Here is a 21,300-nt window from a genome sequence, read left to right as displayed (position 1 = left end):
AAGATTGCTAATTTTTTGGGATACATTTTTTGTTTACTCGCCAGAGGTTATTTAATAATGTCAACTAAATTTATCTCTTTTCCAACGTATTAACATTCACAGACCAAAAGATCAAAGATGAAAGAACACTTTTGCAAGACAGGGATGACCTGGAAGAATATACGCCATTCTGTTGAGAATGTGGCACAGAATGAGTATCAGACTGTCAATGAAGATCTTAAAAATATTTTGAAGGCTGCCAGACAACTTGGTAAGTTAATGTGGAGATTTTTTTGTTGATAAACTTTTACCTAACTCTTAACTTAAAAAATTAAACTATACTGGATCACTATTTCTTTTAGAAAAGTATAAGCTTTAAAAAAATAACTTTGGGAGCCACTAGCAAGGCTGTGTCTTGCTCACCCTCAGTTGCACGGAGAAGCTGGTACTAGGCCATCTTTTGAACTGCTGCAGTTTTGTGGTAATGGTGCTCCCATAATAGTGTTGGGGAATTCTGGGATTTTGATCCAGCTATGATGAAGGAAATGCAATATATGTCCAGGCCAGGGTAGCATGTGACTCGGAGGTGATGGTGTTCTCAATATCTCGCTGCTTTTGGCCTTTGATCATATTGGTCACAGGGCTGGGAGGTGCTGCTGAATTCCTAAAGGAGTCCAAATTTGAAAACTGTTGAATAATGTGAACAGAAAATGTAAATGTGCATAAGAATAAAGCAATTCAGTAAATTAAGAGAGATCTTACAAACGTTAATTGCATTCTGAGTTGATCAGAAATCTTCTTGAATTTTCTTATTATTCACCAAGTTCACAAGTTAACTTTCCCATGCTGAAGGTGATGTATCGCCTCAATATGTACATCACCCGTTTATCATGTGTGAATTTAGCTCGCAAGTGTCGGCAGATTATTTGACAGTGGGAAACATAACAGCCGAGGCTGCTCTTAGCATCCACGTACGTGTGCACACATTGCAGCAGGGATCAGTGAATAATGACTGGGAATGGTAGTCATACCTGTCTCCTCTCTCTATCCCTGGGCACTGAGGCTGATTGCAACCAGGACAGTGTTGGGAGATTTACAATCAGTTAATTTAGTACAGATCAATGTTTCAACCGGAACTAGGTTTTTAAAAAACATGTATAATATTTGTAGATGCTGTGCAGGGGAAAGATTTCAGTTGTTTGTTTGTTAACTGCAAAGTCATAAACATGTAAATTAAAGAATGCATTTGATTTAATTGTAAATGGTGAACAATGCAAATCTTGAAGTTTTTTAAGTTCTTGAACAAGTAGTAGCAGTGGAGTATCTAGAATTATTTTAGTATTCCTTGAAATACCTAGTTCTAATCTTTTGTAAAGTTATGTTTTTTTTAAGCAAATACTTACAAATTTGTTTCAAATTTGTAGATTTTTTTTTATAGCTACAAACTATAAAGTGCTCTGGTTAAACCATAGCTTGACTGTCCACTTCTGGTCACCAAGATACAGGGGTGACATTCAAATATTTCAGCAAAGAACCATGAGAATGACCCTTACAATTTGGCTCTTTGGTTTCTTCCACGGTTAATCAGATATGACCTTTATATAGTTGTATAAGATAGTAAATGTTATGGAAAAGATAAATCTGAAAAATTACTTGAGAGAAATAGAAGGGGACATAGGTTCAAACTAGTAAAAGCCAAATTTTGGACTGATGTCAGGAAGTCCTCCACAAAGACTGAGGAATGTATAGAGTAGTGAAAGTTGGTTGCAATACTTGCCTACTTGCCAACATGACAACAGTGACTATTCTTCAAAAATACTTCATTGACAGTGAAGTGTTTGGGATGTCCTGGACATGTGATGGGAACTATATAAACACAAGTTCTTCTTTATAATGCATTCAGAAAGATAAGTGTCAAGTATATTAAAATTTTAAACAAAATACTTCTATTTTCCTAAAGTAGCAAAGGTCTGGGACCCATCTACCCCTTCCTGCTTAAATTACCTTCAAATCAGTATCCTGCCCCCCCCCCCCCCACTTTATATTGGAAGGAGATGGATTTATGGAGATCTGATCAGACCTTAAAAAAAAAAGTTACTCTGAATCTTTGGCCAATAGTATGGTGTTTTAGGGTCTCATGGCTTTGGATCAGCTCTTGACTGGAGCCACTATAGGGTGCATGGGAACATTCCCCATTGTCCACTCACTTGACCGAGAGTGCTTTCTAGCCAGTAAAAGTTTTTGTTTCGAAAAGACATCAAACCACAGGCCCATTTCTGGGTCAGCAAGTTTCTACAGTGAATAGTTGTCATATAAAGCAAGAAGGACTCTGGTTCAATACCCAGCCACTGTAACAGATACAGATGCTTTTCATTAGTTCATATTTTAGGTTTGAGATATCAGACTCGACATGGTACATCATGTACTGCTAAACAAATGTTTTTATAATTTGTGCTACTAGATCTTCTGTGGCATTGTTCATGAATAGTCATCGACCTAGAGTCCCTGCTGTAGCCCAAGCATGATATTGGTTCACTCATCAGTGAAATATACTAAATCAATGAAGCAATATTTCATGTATGAGGTAAAATATTACATGTATAGAAACATACAGGTCCCACAGCCATATTTGTAATGCTATTTTACAAAATTTGTTAAAGATGCAAGTAAATTTGTAAATGCAAAATAACTTGTTTCTGCATATACTTTTATTTTGATCGATTGTGCTGGATGCTAAAATAGACTCCTATAAATGGGGGTAAAACTTTCCTCAGTAATGACACACTGACATTTCAGCAAGAACCACAAATGCACTAAGTAAGAAGGGAAGAATACATGATTATTTGCAACTGACCATAGCAATGGTACCAGATGATTCCAAATTTGGATCTGTTGTATATAGACTTACAAAAATCTGTTTCTTGGATAACATCAGTTGATCCTGTAAGTGGGATGAGCTCCTTTGTGGGTGTTTATTTAAACTGCCCTATATTTCATTGTAATATAGCGTAACCTGGGGTTCTAACAATAGTACCCCGTAGTGATCTGAATCAGCTAAGGCGGACCAAGCAAACACTTGCTGATATGAATCACTAAACTTTTTTCTTTCACAGTAAGCTGACCACATAGAATGTTAGTTATGACTGATCTCACTTAATTCAAACAATACAAATCATCTTTGTGCAGTGATACAAAATGAAGAACTTGTCATGTTTTCCCCACATCAGTGGATCATCTTTCTTGATTAAATGACTTCTAACTGTTCCTTCGGTATTTTTGAACTTGACAAAAACCCTTGAAGCTTTCTCTATTTAAAAACCTGGCTTCTCTTGCAGACATCCTGTTTCAAAAAGTTTCTTTCTGCCAATCTGTGTACTTGCGCCTCTATCTTGTACCTCTCCGTTCAAAAATAAATCTAACATTTTCCATTGCAGTGGGTGTGAGGTGTTTTTGATTGCTGAGATAAGTAAACAAATTGCTTATTATTTAGTTTATGGAGATAACTTCATAGCCAGCTCATTAGCATCTTAACCAGCTATCATCTTAGCCTTTTGTTTTATTTATTTCAATATATAAAAACATTATATAAAAAAAAAAAAAATCCTTATCTGGAAAAGCAGCCAAAAAATCTAAAATGTGACTGGCACCTTCATTATACTCCACCTCCCAGTCAACAAGCTCCCCGCTGGAGTGGAACTAAACTACAGAACCTCCCGGATGCTCTTCCTCTACTTAGGGCAGTCTTTGGCCAAGGACTCCCAGGTGTTGGTGGGGACGTTGCACTTTATCAAGGAGGCTTTGAAGGTGTCCTTGAAACGTTTCCTCTGCCCAACTGGGGCTCGCTTGTTGTGTAGGAGTTCCAAAAGGAGCGCTTGCTTTGGGAGTCAGGTGTCGAGCATGCGAACAATGTGACCTGCCCAACGGAGCTGGTCGAGTATAGTCAGTGCTTCGGTGCTGGGGATGTTAGCCTGATCGAGAACATGATCTTGCGGAGACATCATTGGTGGCATTTCCCCAGTGATTTGAGGTGTCTCCAATAAGCTCCCCGCTGGAGTGGAACTAAATTACAGAACCGCTGGGAACCTGTTCAACCTTCGCCGTCTCCAGGCCAGGTCCAAGACCACCCCAACCTCTGTTGTCGAGCTACAGTACGCGGACGACTCCTGCATCTGTGCACATGCAGAGGCTGCACTCCAGGACATAGTTGACGTATTTACCGAGGTGTACGAAAGCATAGGCCTTACGCTAAACATCCGTAAGACAAAGGTCCTCCACCAGCCTGTCCTCGCCACACAGCACTGCCCCCCAGTCAAGATTTACGGCGCGGCCCTGGGCAACGTGGACTATTTCCCATACCTCGGGAGCCTATTATCAACAAGAGCAGACATTGACGACGAGATTCAAAACTGCCTCCAGTGCAGCCTTCGGCCGCCTGAGGAAAAGTGTGTTTGAAGACCAGGCCCTCAATACTGCCACCAAGCTCATGGTCTACAGGCCTGTAGTAATACCCGCCCTCCTGTATGGCTCAGAGACATGGACCATGTACAGTAGACACCTCAAGTTGCTGGAGAAATATCACCAACGATGTCTCTGCAAGATCCTACAAATCCCCTGGGAGGATAGATGCACCAACATGAGTGTCCTCGACCAGGCCAACATCCTCAGCATTGAAGTACTGACCACACTTGATCAACTCCGCTGGGCAGACTACATCATTTGCATGCCAGACACGAGATTCTCAAAGCACGCGCTCTACTCGGAACTCCTTCACGGCAAACGAGCCAAAGGTGGGCAGAGGAAACGTTACAGGGAAAGCCTCCCTGATAAAGTGCAACATCCCCACTGACACCTGGGAGTCACTGGTCAAAGACCGCCCTAAATGGAGGAAGTGCATTGGGGAGGGCGCTGAGCATCTCGAGCCTCATCGCCGAGAGCTTGCAGAAATCAAGCGCAGGCAGCGGAAAGAGCATGTGGCAAACCCCCCCCACCCTTTCCCTCAACGACTATCTGTCCCACCTGTGACGGGGACTGTGGCTTTCATATTTTGGACTGTTCAGCCACCTAAGGACTCATTTTTAAGAGTGGAAGCAAGTCTTCCTCGATTCCGAGGGACTGCCCATGATGATGATGATATACTATACCACCTCGACTTCAGTCACTCAACAGTGGGTTGGATCCAAGGTTGTTCCAACCTCTGTCATTGAATTACAGTTTGTAGACGAGGCTGGCATTTGTGCACACTCGGAGGCTGAACGCTAAACATTGTTGACACCTTCACTAAAACATACAAGAGTATGGGTTTTAAATTAAACATCCGTAAGACAAAGGTTCTCCAGCAACCTGCCCCCGCCACACGGTACTGCTCTCCAATTATTAAGATCGATGATGAGACCTTGGACAATATGGACCACTTCCCATACCTTGGGAGCCGACTATCAGCAAGGACAGACATCAATGACGAAGTCCAACACCACCTTCAGTGTGCCAGTGCTGCCTTCGGTCACCTGAGGAAAAGAGTGTTCGAAGACCAGGATCTCAAACCCGGCACCAAGCTCATGGTCTACAGAGCAGTAGTGATACCCGCCCTCCTATATGCTTCAGAGACATGGACTATGTACAATAGGCACCTCAAAGCATTGGAGAAGTACCACCATCACTGCCTCCGCAAAATCCTACAAATTAATTAGCAGGATAGGTGCACCAACGTCAGCGTTTTCTCTCAGGCCAACATCCCCAGCATCGAGGCATTGACGGTGCTCGATCAGCTCCGATTATCAAGATCCATTCTGAGACCTTGGACAATGTGGGCCACATTGTCTGCATGCCCAATACTATCCTCCCAAAACAAGCACTCTACTCCGAGCTACGTCACGGCAAGCGAGTTCCAGGAGTGCTGAGAAAATACTTCAAGGAAAGCCTCCTTGAAAAAATGTAACATCCCCACTGACTCTTGGGAATCCCTGGCCCAAGAACACTCAAAGTGGAGGAGAAGCATCTGAGAAGGCGCCGAACACTTCGAGTCTCCATCGGGAGCACGCGGAAGCCAAGTACAAACAGCGGAAGGAATGTACGATAAATCAAGCACCCCACCCACCCGTCTCTCCAACCACCATCAGCCCCATCTGTGACAGAGACTGTAGATCGTGCATTGTTCTCATCAACCACCTTAGAATTCATTTTAGTGTGGAAGCAAGTCATCCTCGACTCCGGGGAACTGCCTAAGAAGGTGCTCCTTCAATTGTTGGCAACACTTTTGTGCCTGTGCCTTGCAATCTGATTAATTTTACACACAAGCTTGGACCAGAGAATTGAGTGCTATTTGCAATAGTTCTAACTATTTAGAACTGACTTGCATGTGAAGACAAAAATCAGCACTTCGGGCCAGACTTTCGGCACATATTTGCCCAATTAGCTTCCATATAAGTGCCAAGATGCTGTTTATCGCCCATATTTGACGATAAATGGAAACGAGCGGCCGATTATCGCCCATTTATCACCGGCGCAACTTTCGGCCTACAGGAATGAGCTGAATCGCCTGGCCTATTTTTAAAAAAAAAGACAAAATCTGACATCACTCGTGCAAGGCCCAGAATACTGTTTATAATGGAAACTGGCACCCAAATATTGCCCAGATTAGCGGTGAGCAATACTTTCGGCATTTCGCCCATATTGCGCCCAAATGATCGCTTGCCCAAAAAGACGCTCAAGAAAAACTGCACTCACCTGACCATAACCCGGCAGTATGGAAGTCCATTTTGTAAATTGGAGGAAGTTTAATAAAAGGCTGTTTCAAGTTGGTAGTATTGAAGTAATTTGTGAGTGATTTTAAGGGCATTTTAGAATCTTGCTAATCATCTAATCACATTGTAGTCAATTTCGAGTTTAGATTGTATTTGTTGAGGACAATTTAAGAATATTTGAAGACAGATGAGAACATTTATAGTGATGGTGCCTGTAATTTCTCAACCAGTATTGATTACTCATATGCAGCAGAATAGAAATGGGAAAAGGTTCATTGAATAACATTCCCAATCAAAGAGGTGGCATATTGCTGAGGAGGAGGAGACCTTACACCCAACGCATTTACAGGGATAAGCGATCATACCCGGACTTGTCCGATAACACGTGCATTAGAAGGCTGCGCTTCCGAAAGGAGGTCATCAGTGAGATATGCCAGCTAATTAAGTGAGATCTGCAGCCTACCTGCACCATCAGGACCGCACTGCCCGTTGAGGTTAAGCTTACTGCGACACTTTCCTTCTATGCATCGGGCTCCTTTCAGGCTTCAGCTGGCGACATTTGCTGCATCTCTCAGCATGCCACATTTTGCTGCAATCAACAGGTGACTGAAGCTCTCTCCGTGCGCAGGATGGACTTTATAAACTTCCCGATGACCAGGGAGGCACAGAGTGAGAGGGCTTTGGGGTTCTCGAATAGCAAACTTCCCCAAGGTGCAGGGAGCAATAGACTGTACGCACATCGCCCTGCGAGCACCTTTATAGGATGCAGAGGTGTTTTGGAACCGAAAGGATTCCACCCCCTGCATGTGCAGCTCGTTGTCGACCACAAGCAAATAATCATGGCAATAAATGCAAATTTTCCAGGGAGCATCCATGATGCGCACATCTTGCGTGAGAGCGCTGTCTCAGACCTGTTTAAGAGTCAGCCACAAGGTCACGGTTAGGATGCTGGGGGATAAAGGATATGGCTTTGCCGGCTGGCTCATGACACTCCAGACAGAAGCCGAGAAGCGCTACAACGAAAGCCATATAGCCACACGCAATATAGTCGAAAAGACAATTGGAGTTCTGAGTGCCTGGACCACTCAGGAGGCAACTTACAGTACCACCCTGAGCAGACCGCTGAGTTCATTGTGGTATGCTGCATATTGCATAACCTAGCTGTCCGGAGAGGAAAACAATTGCCTGATGAGATTGCTGGTCCACCTCCGGAGAGGAGAGGCGAAAGAGGAGGACGAGGACCTCTGGGTGGACAATCAGCCTGGCGATGAACCCATGCCCCCACGCCCCCTGCACACCACTGGAAAAGCCCCTGTGGTAGTTACGCATCTGCAAGACTGTTGCTTCAGCAATTCATAAATGAACGCTTTGCGTGAAGTTACATTGGTGACAGTTACAGTTGCATTATGTTTCATCCTTGCCTGGCCTGGTCATTGTTTGCAACCCTTGTATTGATGTTTAACTGTACACTGCACAACAATTGTAAAGTTCAATAAACATTTTTAATAATTTAACAGTTGATGTAAAAACATTTATAAACAAACTATAACACCCACCTTGCCCCACCCCTAACAGTCAACAACATTTTTCACTCAACAATAAATTTTAAATAACGATAACACTACAAAAACACCCTGCCACCACCCCCAACATTCAACAAATTTTTAATAACAAGTAACAATTTTAATTAAAATAGATTAGGTTCCCTCCCCCCTCCATACCTGCAGCCACGCTTCCCTTCTTTACCTTTGTTGGAGTAAAAGGAATACTTCTCTTCCTCGCGGTGGACTCCCTGATATAAGAAGTCAACACCTGCCCTTACCCTCCATATAACTACCACGGAGTCAAACAAACAAAACCTTCGGTTCAACCGGCTTTATTATACGAGCATATGTAAGGGCGAAATTCAAACGTGAACTCTCAAAGTACAAGATGTTTCAAGTAAAATTATACAGTTTTTCGAGGGGTGCTACCCTCCTACAAAATCATTGATTGGTCTATTGCTATCGGCGAAGTTACATTGTTGTCTCTTATCAGATTGGCTCTGAATGGGACATGCAATGTCAATCATATTGTTCAGTGATGTGATCTCTGCCGTAGTCCCTTAGTAGCTCTGTTCCAAAACACTAGCTTTCTTATCTCTTCCCCAGAGACTTCTAGCCAAAATGTTATGTATTGTAACTGCTGACCTCTACTATCTTTGCTATGTGTTACTAAGGTTAAGGATGAATTAACCATCAGGCTTAATTCGTTATAAGTGTGCTTTACCTACATAAGCAAGTGTTACATACAATAGGTACTAATCCATACCGTAAGATGGAGGAACTTCACCGATTCCTCAGACCCTCCTAATATTGATGAGCCCTCTTAATCTGTCTGCTCATTGCCTGCTACAACTCTATACCTCTTACAATTCCTCCTAATGGCCCGTGGCTATATAGACATAGCAACATAGAAAATAGGTGCAGGAGTAGGCCATTTGGCCCTTCGAGCCTGCACTGCCATTCAATAAGATCATGGCTGATCATTCCTTCATTACCCCTTTCCTGCTTTTTCTCCATACCTCTTGATCCCCTTAGCCATAAGGACCATATCTAACTCCCTCTTGAATATATCCAATGAACTGGCATCAACAACTCTCTGCGGCAGGGAATTCCACAGGTTAGCAACTCTGAGTGAAGAAGTTTCTCCTCATCTCAGTCCTAAATGGCCTACCTCTTATCCTAAGACTATGTCCCCTGGTTCTGGACTTCCCTAACATCGGGAACATTCTTCCCGCATCTAACCTGTCCAGTCCCGTCAGAATCTTATACGTTTCTGAGATCCCCTCTCATCCTTCTAAACTCCAGTGACTAAAGGTCCAGTTGATCCAGTCTCTCCTCATATGACAGTCCAGCCATCCCTGGAATCAGTCTAGTGAACCTTCGCTGCACTCCCTCAATAGCAAGAACGTTCTTCCTCAAATTAGGAGACCAAAACTGAACACACTATTCCAGGTGAGGCCTCACCAAGGCCCTGTACAACTGCAGTAAGACCTCCCTGCTCCTGTATTCAAATCCCCTAGCTATGAAGGCCAACATACCATTTGTTGTCTTTACCACCTGCTGTACCTGCATGCCCACTTTCAGTGACTGATGAACCATGACAGCCAGGTCTCGTTGCACCTCCCCCTTTCCTAATCTGCCACCATTCAGATAATCTGCCTTCGTGTTTTTGCCCCCAAAATGGATAATCTCACATTTATCCACATTATACTGCATCTGCCATGCATTTGCCCATTCACCTAACATGTCCAAGTCACCCTGCAGCCTCTTGGTGTCCTCCTCATAGCTCACACCGCCACCCAGTTTAGTGTCATCTGCAAACTTGGAGATATTGCACTCAATTCCTCCTTCTAAATCGTTAATGTATATTGTAAAGAGCTGGGGTCCCAGCACTGAGCCCTGCAGCACTCCACTAGTCACTGCCTGCCATTCTGAAAATGACCCGTTTATCCCGACTCTCTGCTTCCTGTCTGCCAACCAGTTCTCTATCCACGTCAGTACATTACCCCCAATAACATGCGCTTTGATTTTGCACACCAATCTCTTGTGCGGAACCTTGTCAAAAGCCTTTTGAAAGTCCAAATACACCACATCCACTGGTTCTCCCTTGTCTACTCAGCTACTTACATCCTCACAAAAATTCCAGAAGATTCGTCAAGCATGATTTCCCTTTCATAAATCCATGCTGACTTGGTCCAATCCTGTAACTGCTTTCCAAATGCGTTGCTATTTCATCCTTAATGATCGATTCCAACATTTTCCCCACTACTGATGTCAGGCTAACCAGTCTATAATTACCCGTTTTCTCTCTCTCTCCTTTTTTTAAAAAAAAAAGTGGTGTTACATTAGCCACCCTCCAGTCCAAAGGAACTGATCCAGAGTCGATAGACTGTTGGAAAATGATCACCAATGCATCCACTATTTCTAGGGCCACTTCCTTAAGTACTCTGGGATGCAGACTATCAAGCCCCAGGGATTTATCGGCCTTCAATCCCATCAATTTCCCTAACACAATTTCCCGCCTAATAAGGATATCCTCCAGTTCCTCCTTCTCACTAGACCCACTGTCCCCTTGTACATTTGGAAGGTTATTTGTGTCTTCCTTCGTGAAGACCGAACCGAAGTATTGGTTCAATTGGTCTGCCATTTCTTTGTTCCCCATTATAAATTCTCCTGAATCCGACTGCAAGGGACCTACGTTTGTCTTCACTAATCTTTTTCTCTTCACATATTTATAGAAGCTTTTGCATTCAGTTCTTATGTTACCTGCTAGCTTCCTCTCGTACTCTATTTTTCCCCTCTTAATTAGACCCTTAGTCCTCCTCTGTTGACTTCTAAATTTCTCCCAGTCCTCAGGTTTGTTGCTTTTTTCTGGCCAATTTATATGCGTCTTCCTTGGCTTTAACACTATCCTTAATTTCCCTTGTTAGCCACCTTCCCTGTTTTATTTTTACTCTAGACAGGGATGTACAATTTCTGAAGTTCATCCATGTAATCTTTAAATATTTGCCATTGCTTATCCACCGTCAACCCTTTAAGTATCTTTTGCCAGTCTATTGTAGCCAAATCACGCCCCATAACGTCGAAGTTACCTTTGCTTAAGTTCAGGACCCTAGTTTCCGAATTAATTTTATCACTCTCCATCTTAATAAGGAATTCTACCATATTATGGTCACTCTTCCCCAAGGGGCCTTACACAACAAGATTGCTAATTAGTCCCTTCTCATTGCACATCGCCCAGTCTAGGATGGCCAGCTCTCTGGTTGGTTCCTCGACATATTGGTATAGAAAACCATCCCTAATACACTCCAGGAAATCCTCCTCCACTGCATTGCTACCAATTAGGTTAGCCCAATCAATATGTAGATTAAATTCTGTACCTTTTCTGCTGTACCTTTTATTGCACACCTCCCTTATTTCTTGTTTGATGCTGTCCCCAACCTCACTACTACTATTTCGTGGCCTGTACACAACTCCTACTAGCGTTTTCTTTCCTTTGTTATTCCATAGCTCCACCCATACCAATTCCACATCATCCAAGCTAATGTCCTTCCGTACAATTGCATTGATTTCATCTTTAACCAGCAACGCCACCCCGCCTCCTTTTCCTTTCTGTCTATCCTTCCTAAATGCTGAACACCCTTGGATGTTGAGTTCCCAGCCTTGGTTCCCCTGGAGCCATGTCTCCGTGATGCCAATCACATCGTATCTGTTAACTGCTATCTGCACAGTTAATTCATCCACCTTATTCCAAATACTCCTTGCATTGAGGCACAGAGCCTTCAGGCTTGTCTTTTTAACACACTTTGCCCCTTTAGAATTTTGCTGTAATGTGGCCCTTTTTGTTTTTTGCCTTGGGTTTCTCTGCCTTCCGCTTTTACTATTCTCCTTTCTATCTTTTGCTTCTGACTGCCTTTTATTTCTCTCTGTCTCCCTGCATAGGTCCCCATCCCCCTGCCATATTAGTTTAACTCCTCCCCAACAGCACTAACAAACACTCCCCCATGGACATTGGTTCTGGTCCTGCCCAGGTGCAGACCGTCCGGTTTGTACTGGTCCCACCTCCCCCAGAACCGGTTCCAATGCCCCAGGAATTTGAATCCCTCCCTTCTGCACCACTGCTCAAGCCACAAATTCATCTGAGCTATCCTGCGATTCCTGCTCTGACTATCACGTGGCACTGGTAGCAAACCTGTGGTTACTGCTTTTGAGGTCCTACTTTTTAATTTAACTCTTGGTTCTCTAAATTCGTCTCGTAAGATCTCATAGGTAAAAAAACGGCATATCATTGGTACCTATATGCACCACGACAACTGGCTGTTCACCCTCACTTTTCAGAATGTCCTGCACCCGCTCCTTGACCCTTGCACCAGGGAGGCAACATACCATCCTGGAGTCTCTGTTGCGGCCGCAGAAATGCCTATCTATTCCCCTTACAATTGAATCCTCTATCACTGTCACTGATCCCACTCTTTTTCCTGCCCTCCTGTGCAGCAGAGCCAGCCACGGTGCCATGAACTTGGCGGCTGCTGCTGCTGCCCTCCCCTGATGAGTCATGCCCCTCAACAGTACCCAAAGCGGTGTATCTGTTTTGCAGGGAGATGACCACAGGGGACCCCGGCACTACCTTCCTTGCACTGCTCTTCCTGTTGGTCTTCCATTCACTATCTGGCTGTGAACCCTTCACCTGTTGTAAGACCAACTCGCTAAACATACTATTCACGTCATTCTCAGCATCGTGGATGCTCCAGAGTGAATCCACCCGCAGCTCCAGTGCCGCAATGCGGTCCGTCAGAATCTGCAGGCGGATACACTTCCCGCACACGTAGTCATCAGGGACACCAGAAGCGTCCGAGTTCCCACATGGTACAGGAGGAGCATAACACGTGTCCGAGCTCTCCTGCTAGGACTTAACCTTTAGATTAACCTAATTAGGCAACCACAATGTTAAAAGGTTACTTACTGATAAAGAAAAGAAAAACTACTCCACCAATCACTTACCCCCTTGGCTGTGACATCACCTTTCGATTTCTTTCTACTTCTTTTTTGCCTATCTGCTGCAGCTGCACCGGTAGGCCTCCGACGCACTCCCGCCTCTCCGCACTCCCCGAACTGCCGCCGTGTTGGGCCTTTTATAGGCCTGCCTCCGACACACTCCCGCCTCTCCGAACTGCCGCCGCGTTGGGCCTTTTATCGGCCTGCCTCCGACGCACTCCCGCCTCTCCAAGCTCCCCGAACTGCCGCTGCGTTGGGCCTTTTATAGGCTTGCCTCCGATGCACTCCCGCCTCTCCGAACTCCCAACATAGGCCATTTCCCAGTTAATTCCTTATGGGTGAGACTCCAGGGTTGTCCTTTCACCTGGGTAGCGCTACTTCCCGAGCTGCAGGACCTATTTGTTGGCTTTCCCATCAAGGTTATACTAAATAAGTCTTTTCTGCCGAACTGTCTAATTTCCCTTTATTCAGTGTTTTGACTATAGTATGGACTAAGGCCTGCCCCTTGCATAAGTCACACTTCTTACAGGCTAACAATAGTACGATGACCAAGATGATCCCTTGCACTACAACCAGTATATGTAACACTATCTGTATCCACGGATGCACTTGTACATTGAGTCCAGCATTCCAAAGTCTCTTGTACCACGGCTGAATAGCCAACATTTTCTCAGTATCTCTTTGCAGTTTGTCTATGCCTTCCATCAGGGTTATATATTTTAGTCGTTGCTTCCAAATATCCTGCTCCAGTCGAGTTTGTTCCTCATTCAGTTGGGGTATCGGTTTTCCTTGTGGCGCGATGGCCTTCTCATACCCTTCACGGATAGAGCCTATCATTGTCCCATTGTTGGTTTCTTCTTTCAGTTCAGAGTTATAATGTATCCATTTATGTGTGTCTCGTCATGTGGGGTAAAGCAGAAGTCAGTATTCATGATGGCACATGAGGTATCTCCTCCTTTATTTGTGACCATCATCTCAGTCGCCGTGGTGCTCACACACCATTCCCCACTTCCCCATGGAGCAGCGGTTTCCTGGGCTAGTGGGGTGATACTCAAGGTGCGCCCATCCACTTGGTCATATCCACAGTCATCTCTGAGCATTCGTAGTGGATCTCGACATAAAACAATTTGGTTATTTTTATAGCAATCATCTATGCTGAGACTCTTGGGGCCCAAGTTTCCACATGATTTGCGCCTGATTTTTAGGAGCAACTGGTGAAGAACGGACTATCTTAGAAATCGCAATTCTCCACATTTTTTTTTCTGCAGTTCTAGTGAGGTAGAACAGTTCTAGTTTAGAACAGAATTTTTTCTTCAAAAGGGGGCGTGTCCGGCCACTGACGCCTGATTTGAAAGTTTCCACAGTGAAAACGTACTCCAAACTAAAGTAGAATGGAGCAAGTGAAGATTTTTGTAGAACTGAAAAAACCTGTTCTACACATTAAAAAATCAGACGCAGGTTACAAATTAAGCGTCCAGAACGAGGAGGGGGGGAGGGAAGGGAACTCATTAAATTCAACAATAAATCCTTATTTATACTTCTACAAATATTATACAAATAAATCCAACCTGAATAAACATTTATAAGCAAAGAAAAGATTAAATAAACCATCTTCCTACCTGTGTGAAAGTGCTTCAGCCATCGTTCGAAGGAAACCGCCGTTTGTTGCCGCGCAGAGGAGGGGAGGGGAGGGAGGGAAAGGAGACAGCGGCTTGTTGCCGTGGAGAGAGGGGAAGGAGACAGCGGCTTGTTGCCATGGAGAGAGGAGAGGGAGGGGAAGGAGACAGCGGCTTGTTGCCATGGAGAGAGGGGAGGGAGGGGAAGGAGACAGCGGCTTGTTGCCGTGGAGAGAGGGGAGGGAGGGGAAGGAGACAGCGGCTTGTTGCCGGGGAGGGAGGGGAAGGAGACAGCCGTTTGTTGCCGCGGAGGGGAGGGAGGGGAAGGAGACAGTGAGAAGGGAAGCCTCAGTGCTGATGTGCTGATGGCAATGTGATTTTATTAAAAAATGTTCAAAAATTAAACGGCTACAAAGAACTACAAAAATGGCCGAGTGCCAATGTTTTTTTTCACACTGAGCATGCGTGAACGCTCCAACGCGCACGCGCAGCGTTGCCGGCAGGAAAAAAACTAATTTAAATAGTACCCGCCCCCTCCCACTTACAAAATCGGCGCGAGTGTAGGCCCCTGGGCGCCGCGCCAAACAGACAAGGAGCTGCAAAGCGCTCGAGAATAGCGCGTTTTTTTTCTGGCGCCGTTTTAGGCGCGAAAAACGGACACCCAGCAAGGAGAGGCGCCCGTTTTTTATCCTGTGGAAACTTGGGCCCATAGTACTGTTGTTCTCTTTAATTACATATCTGGATAGGTCATGGTAACGCCGCAAGTTTGATTTCTTATTTCTCCTACATTGTTTGTTTGGTATAGAGGATCTCCCTATGTCACATCATACTGTGGTATAGATAATACAAAACCTATTGTATTTAAATGTCCGGTTACACATCTGGCCTTTGGGACCCAAGCATGACTATTTCTCTGCACCTCGCAGGCATGAGTCATGTTTTTGTCCAAGGTCTAGTTGCTAAATACATCAAGTGTTATCCAATCCGGCACCTTTCCATTCTGAAGCTGCTCTCGGTTATGTTGTATTGCACTGAGCAACCATGCTCCATATCCTGTACATACTAGTTCTGTCTGTGTGGTTTTACTCAAGTTCCGTTCTGCTCTATTTATCGAATTTATAGTTCTGGCGTGGTCTTGCAATATTTGGGCCACTTGTAATAATTCTCTTTCTGCACCATTACCCAGTTGTGCCTGTACCTTTTCATTATCCTCATGCCTCTCCAGCAATCCATGTAAGATTCGTGTTAGGGTGTCAACTTGATCTTTATGTGCAGGTCTATAGTGTTTACCGTCGCAACTCCCGCCGCGTATCCCGCGCCTACCATTTCCAGTATCCCTCTTTTTTTTTTTTCCCGATTCCATCTTTTACCTGACACTCTTCCCACATTAAACTTCATGGTTTTTGATTCAGGGCCTTCAAGTGCCCGCAGGGTCAGATTTTTATACAGGCTTATAGTGTTTAACCTGTAGAACTTGGGAATGGTTACGTCTGTTAAATTTAGGAATACAGTAATTATTCACTGGCGTACCCCGAAGGTATATCTTCTCCTTGGTCTGCCTTATTACCAATTCCCCTTTTGCCCCAGCGTTTATAATTGGACATGTTGGTGGCGCTGGGGGTGTGTCTCGGGGAATAATCCTCCAACACTATTTATAGGCATTGGCACCTTGAGAGGGCGGGCATAACTTCCAATCATCCTTCCCTTGTTGGGGTACTCCGGAGAATTGAGTGTAATTTGGCGTGCACCTTATCTGCACCTCCCCCCTTCTGGGTGCAGTATCTTTGTCCCCCCCCCTCCTGAGTGCAAAACACACCGTGATTTTATTCCCGCTATATTTGCCCATCCCCATTGTCGATCCGACCCCTCGCCAAGTTGTCTCATGCCCGTTAGTCCAACTCTGCAATTTAAATCCACTGTTGCTCCGACTGTCACCGTCAGCGTTCCTGATTCTTTATCACAACCAATGTCACCCAAGTCCCTGTAATACAGGCCTTGCTGTTCTTCAGCCGGTTGTCCTTGGTATGAGTTACCCCACGATGTTCCCACAAGCACCAGAATCCTGCAAAAAATATTTCCCGGTTTTCGCCGGTTAATTTAGTGATCATGCTTTTTCAACTGGGTCCAGTGTTTCCACCTGCCGATACCCCTTATAACTATGCATGCGCACGTGTCACTTACCATTATTACTTGATAGGGTCCGGTCCATTTAGGTGCGAGCCTGGACCCCTCCTCGGGTAATCTTCACCATCACCTGACTGCCTATTTGGGCTTTTTGGACCTTCTGTTCCTTAGTGTCGTTCTCTAAGTCCTTGATTATTTGCTGATCTCTAGCTTGTGCCTTTAAATCATGTAACTGCTTACAGAGTTCCATCAGTCTCATTGCCCTGCCAGACATTAGTTCAAAGGGTGTCAGTCCAGTTGTCTGTCTCGGGGTTGTCCTGAGCATCATCAGTACTCTGGGTAACATCTCTATCCACCCTTTTCCAGTTTCCTCAATTGCTTTAGCTCGGGCTGCTTTTAAGGTCCAATGCATTCGTTAGAGTCTTGGACGCTGCCCTCCCAGGGTTAGAGTCCTGGGGGCACAGGTTCCGACCCCAATCCAAATCTTAACAGGGATGCTATCCAAGATTACCCAGCTTAATTACAATCTGGCAGATTTACATTCTAATTAATGAGTCAGTGCATCATTACAATTATAAATTTAATAATGTAATACTTACTCTTGCAGATGCCACCAGACTGTTCCAGCGCTTGCGGCACTGGTTTGCCCCTCTCACTTCGGCGATGTTCACCCATAATTTGCTGGTATATCTGGGGGGGGGGGGAGGAGGTTTCCCACGCCCACCCCGGGTTAATTGGCCCCACCGAGTCTCCACCTCGTGGACCAGAGCTTTGTTGGCTTCATCAGAAAAGGCTTTTGTTCTCTTTCTCCCTGCAACCTCTGCATCACTCTCTCCCGACTCCTCATGTTCCATCTCCATTGCCTCGACACAACCTTCTTTCTCCTTGATGACCCCTGACCTCCCGAATCACGGGAAAAGTTGTTTACCTGAAAAAAAACCGTGCATGCACAGAATGGCTGTTGCTATGAATGCCGGCCTTGCACGACCGAATACATTGCTATCGTCCATCTCACACCGCTTAAGCTATCGCCCAAATTAAAAAGGCGAAACTAGTGGTTTTTAAAATGGGCGATATTCCGGTGATCCTGAAAAATAAAACTACCACTAAAGCAATGGGCGATAGTGATAATAATGGAAAGTCTAGCCCTTAGAGTCTCCAATGTACAAGCAGTTATTCATCATCTTGTCCCAATGCAATTTTCCTCAGCATAATAAAACAAACCTCAAACCAACCAATACCATTAATGTAGACATTTTATTCAATGGCCTAAACTGTAATGAAGCTTAATTACCTTTTTTCCCCATCCCCTCGTGTTTATTTACACATTTTCCACCTGCTTTACACTGCACTCTGGGTATTGTACTTCCACAGGAGCAGGATCAAAACTACCCAATTCCCCTTTCCTCAAGCTAAACTTTTCTGGTCCTTTCCACCTGGTCTTTGTGACAGTGGTTTTCTTGGTGCATTGTGGTACTATAGTTCGACAGAAGCAGGGTAAAAAGTGTTATTCCCACGATGCGCGTGTGGCTCGGCTCAGTCGCCCACAATTTGGCAGCGGCTGCTTGATATTCCAAATTAAATTTCTGACTCAAGCTCCAGACAAAGAAACTTCTTGCGGGTACTCCAGTAGTTTTATGGATAAAATTCTGATTTTTCCTTTAGCAGAATTGTGTATTTAAAAAAAAAAATAAATTTTTTTAGCTGCATAGAAGAAAATGGCAGTCGAAAATTAAGAAATTATTTGAGCAATTTGGTTTGTTTTGTGGTCCCTACTGCTTAGTGACTGAGACATTGAAGAAAAATTAAGCAATTTGCTAATTTTTCTCCTGTCTACTCATTCCCTATTCGTAGATAATAAGTGAATCAAACTGCTCTTCATTTTCTTTGTTTAGTTAATTGGATATTTTGCAAAACAGCAGATAAGTCCTTATTTCAGCCACCAATTACTAAATTTTATCCTGCATATTTATGATGCCGTTGAAAGGTATGATGCGACAGATGTGCAATGGACATGAGGCTTTTTAAAAATATTCGTTCCGGGATGTGGGTGTTGCTGGCGAGGCCAACATTTATTGCCCATCACTAATATATACATTTTAATTATATAGATATGCAATATAGTGTTGTTGTGGTACCATTGGGTAATCAGCAAAAGAAGCAAGATACAACTTCAAAAATTTAAGTTTACGGTTCCAGAAATGATTAACAGAACACAATTTTCTCCAGTCAAAGTGATGCTACAACAGGACAGAAGACCTTTTAAGCTGTTAAGCAGATGAATGATATGTAGTAATGGGTCAGATATGGTTCTGAACCCTCTGGCAACGAACAATCAATGCACTTTGTTTGATGCACTGTCTCTTTTAAAAATTCAAGGTTATTTACCATGTCCAAAAAATTTATAGTTGTAAAAATTTTCATTTTTGTGCATTTTGTTTTGTAGATTCACTTACAAGTTTGATTCCGTACAGCAAGTGTGCTCAGCTTTTTAGGAGGCTATTTCTATGCTTTTAGAAAATGATTACTTTGACACATTTCATTAGAGATCTTCATGTGCTCATGATGCCATGCATTTTGCATTAGTGTAACTATTCGAGCTACTTCATCGATAACAGTCCTAAAGTCAAGTAGGAAACTGCTGTTTCCAGATATAAGAGCTTTTGAGGTAGTGTTTAAAATGTCTCTAATTATACCTTGAGAGCTTTAATACAGTCTGTGCATCGAAATTATAGAATTGTCAATCCACAAGTTGACAGTAATGTGCTTTGATGTAAAAGTCGCTCATTTAAACTGTCCAATGGGCTATTTTACCTTTTATCTCACATGGTGTGACCTGAATAATTTTTTTTAAAATGTCCTCAGTTCTAGCTGATTTTCCTTTGGCCATTATACATGGTGAGTTCGAGGACATACTTTTTTCTAACAAATGCAGCATTATTTCTTGCAACATAAAAGATACCTGCAACAGAAAATATTCAGCATACAAACATTCAAAATAAGTTGCAATATAATCCAAAAACTTGAGTTACGGTAAAGGACTTAAAACTCAGCAGTAAACTGAAGTTCCTTTGTCCTAACAAATTGCATTTATATAGCACCCCTTAATGGGGGTGGATGGTTAATTTTTCTTTATATAAGATGGGAATGTGTATATACATAAAATATACAATTTAAAACACAGTACAGGATATTACAAATTAACATTTACACGCAACCGAGAAAGAAAACATGGCAATAAAGAATATGATTCTGAATATAAAAGGAACAATTTTTTTTTAAACACAGAAAAAGGAATTGCATATGTCTTAAGTGTGCAAAGTTCAGCCCACTGTGCATAAGATTTCAAATGGGGGTGGGGGGAGGGAAGAAACCAAATAAATTGAGCATTAAAAAGTTAAATCAAAGGAGATTAATAGCAAAACATGAGGACAATTCAAAAAAACAAAGTGTAAAAGGTTGTGCTCACACACAATAGAACTGTGAGCCATGAGCAACTAGCCTCCGATAAACAAAAATGGGTCACAAAGCCCAGATGAAAAATTGAACCTCTGGAGTCCAGACACTGGTAAGTCTCTGGAAATAAATTTAGAACACTGTACAAACAACTGTGTGGCTATGTTCAGTAATATGGATTATGTAATTGTTTATGGATTGTGTAATTTATTTGTTACAAAAGTTAATATCTATATTTGCTGGGCTTGCACATGAAGAATGGCTACTGAGTGAGCTACTTGAGGGATGTTAGTATCTGTAGAATGGTATATCATTAAGACTTTCTGCACCTGTAGAGGAGGAGAAATTGGGGCAAATTACAATATCAAAACCACTGTTGATGTTTCCAGTAAGCAGCAATATTTAGTTCAACTTTATCGTGAGCGAGTTGAAAACGAGCAAAATCAGTTGGCTCGGGAAGAAGGGTGTTCCCTTGAATCGGCAGGTGATCTAAAGCTTAAAGTTGGCAAGATTGAAAAATCAAGATTATCTATAGATAGCAGAAAGAACTTGAATATAAGATTTAGGTTTTTTTTGTGGCTGTATTGGACATGGAAGGAGGAACAGCAGGAGCTAATTAAATGTGAATTTCTAGATTGACTGGGTTATGCATTTGAATGGTGTTGGTTATTTTTTGTTGATTAACCTGCTCGTCCAGGTCTTGTATATTAGCTGCACCACCCCATGGGCTCAATTTTGGCCGAGCCCGTTTTTCAGCGTACTGACCCGAGTTGCGCCGCTTAAATTCGTCCGGAGATGCTCCAGAAAAAAGTGTTCCAACTTTGGCCGTAGTCTGGCCTCTTCACT

The 21,300-nt window shown here is 43.4% G+C and overlaps 1 protein-coding gene across 4 annotated transcripts in view; it reads left to right on the top strand.

Moving 5' to 3' along the window:
* Positions 1 to 21,300, top strand: part of ascc3 (activating signal cointegrator 1 complex subunit 3) — a 777,147-nt gene that overhangs the window by 28,964 nt on the left and 726,883 nt on the right. For all 4 annotated transcript variants that reach the window (XM_070885599.1, XM_070885602.1, XM_070885601.1 and 1 more), the window contains exon 3: positions 103 to 250. In XM_070885599.1, coding sequence (XP_070741700.1) covers positions 103 to 250 — 148 coding nt within the window. The remainder of the gene's footprint in view (positions 1 to 102; positions 251 to 21,300) is intronic.

Source organism: Pristiophorus japonicus, chromosome 7 (genome assembly GCF_044704955.1).
Source record: "Pristiophorus japonicus isolate sPriJap1 chromosome 7, sPriJap1.hap1, whole genome shotgun sequence".
NCBI lineage: Eukaryota > Metazoa > Chordata > Chondrichthyes > Pristiophoridae > Pristiophorus > Pristiophorus japonicus.
This window is presented reverse-complemented; position numbering and strand designations above follow the sequence as displayed.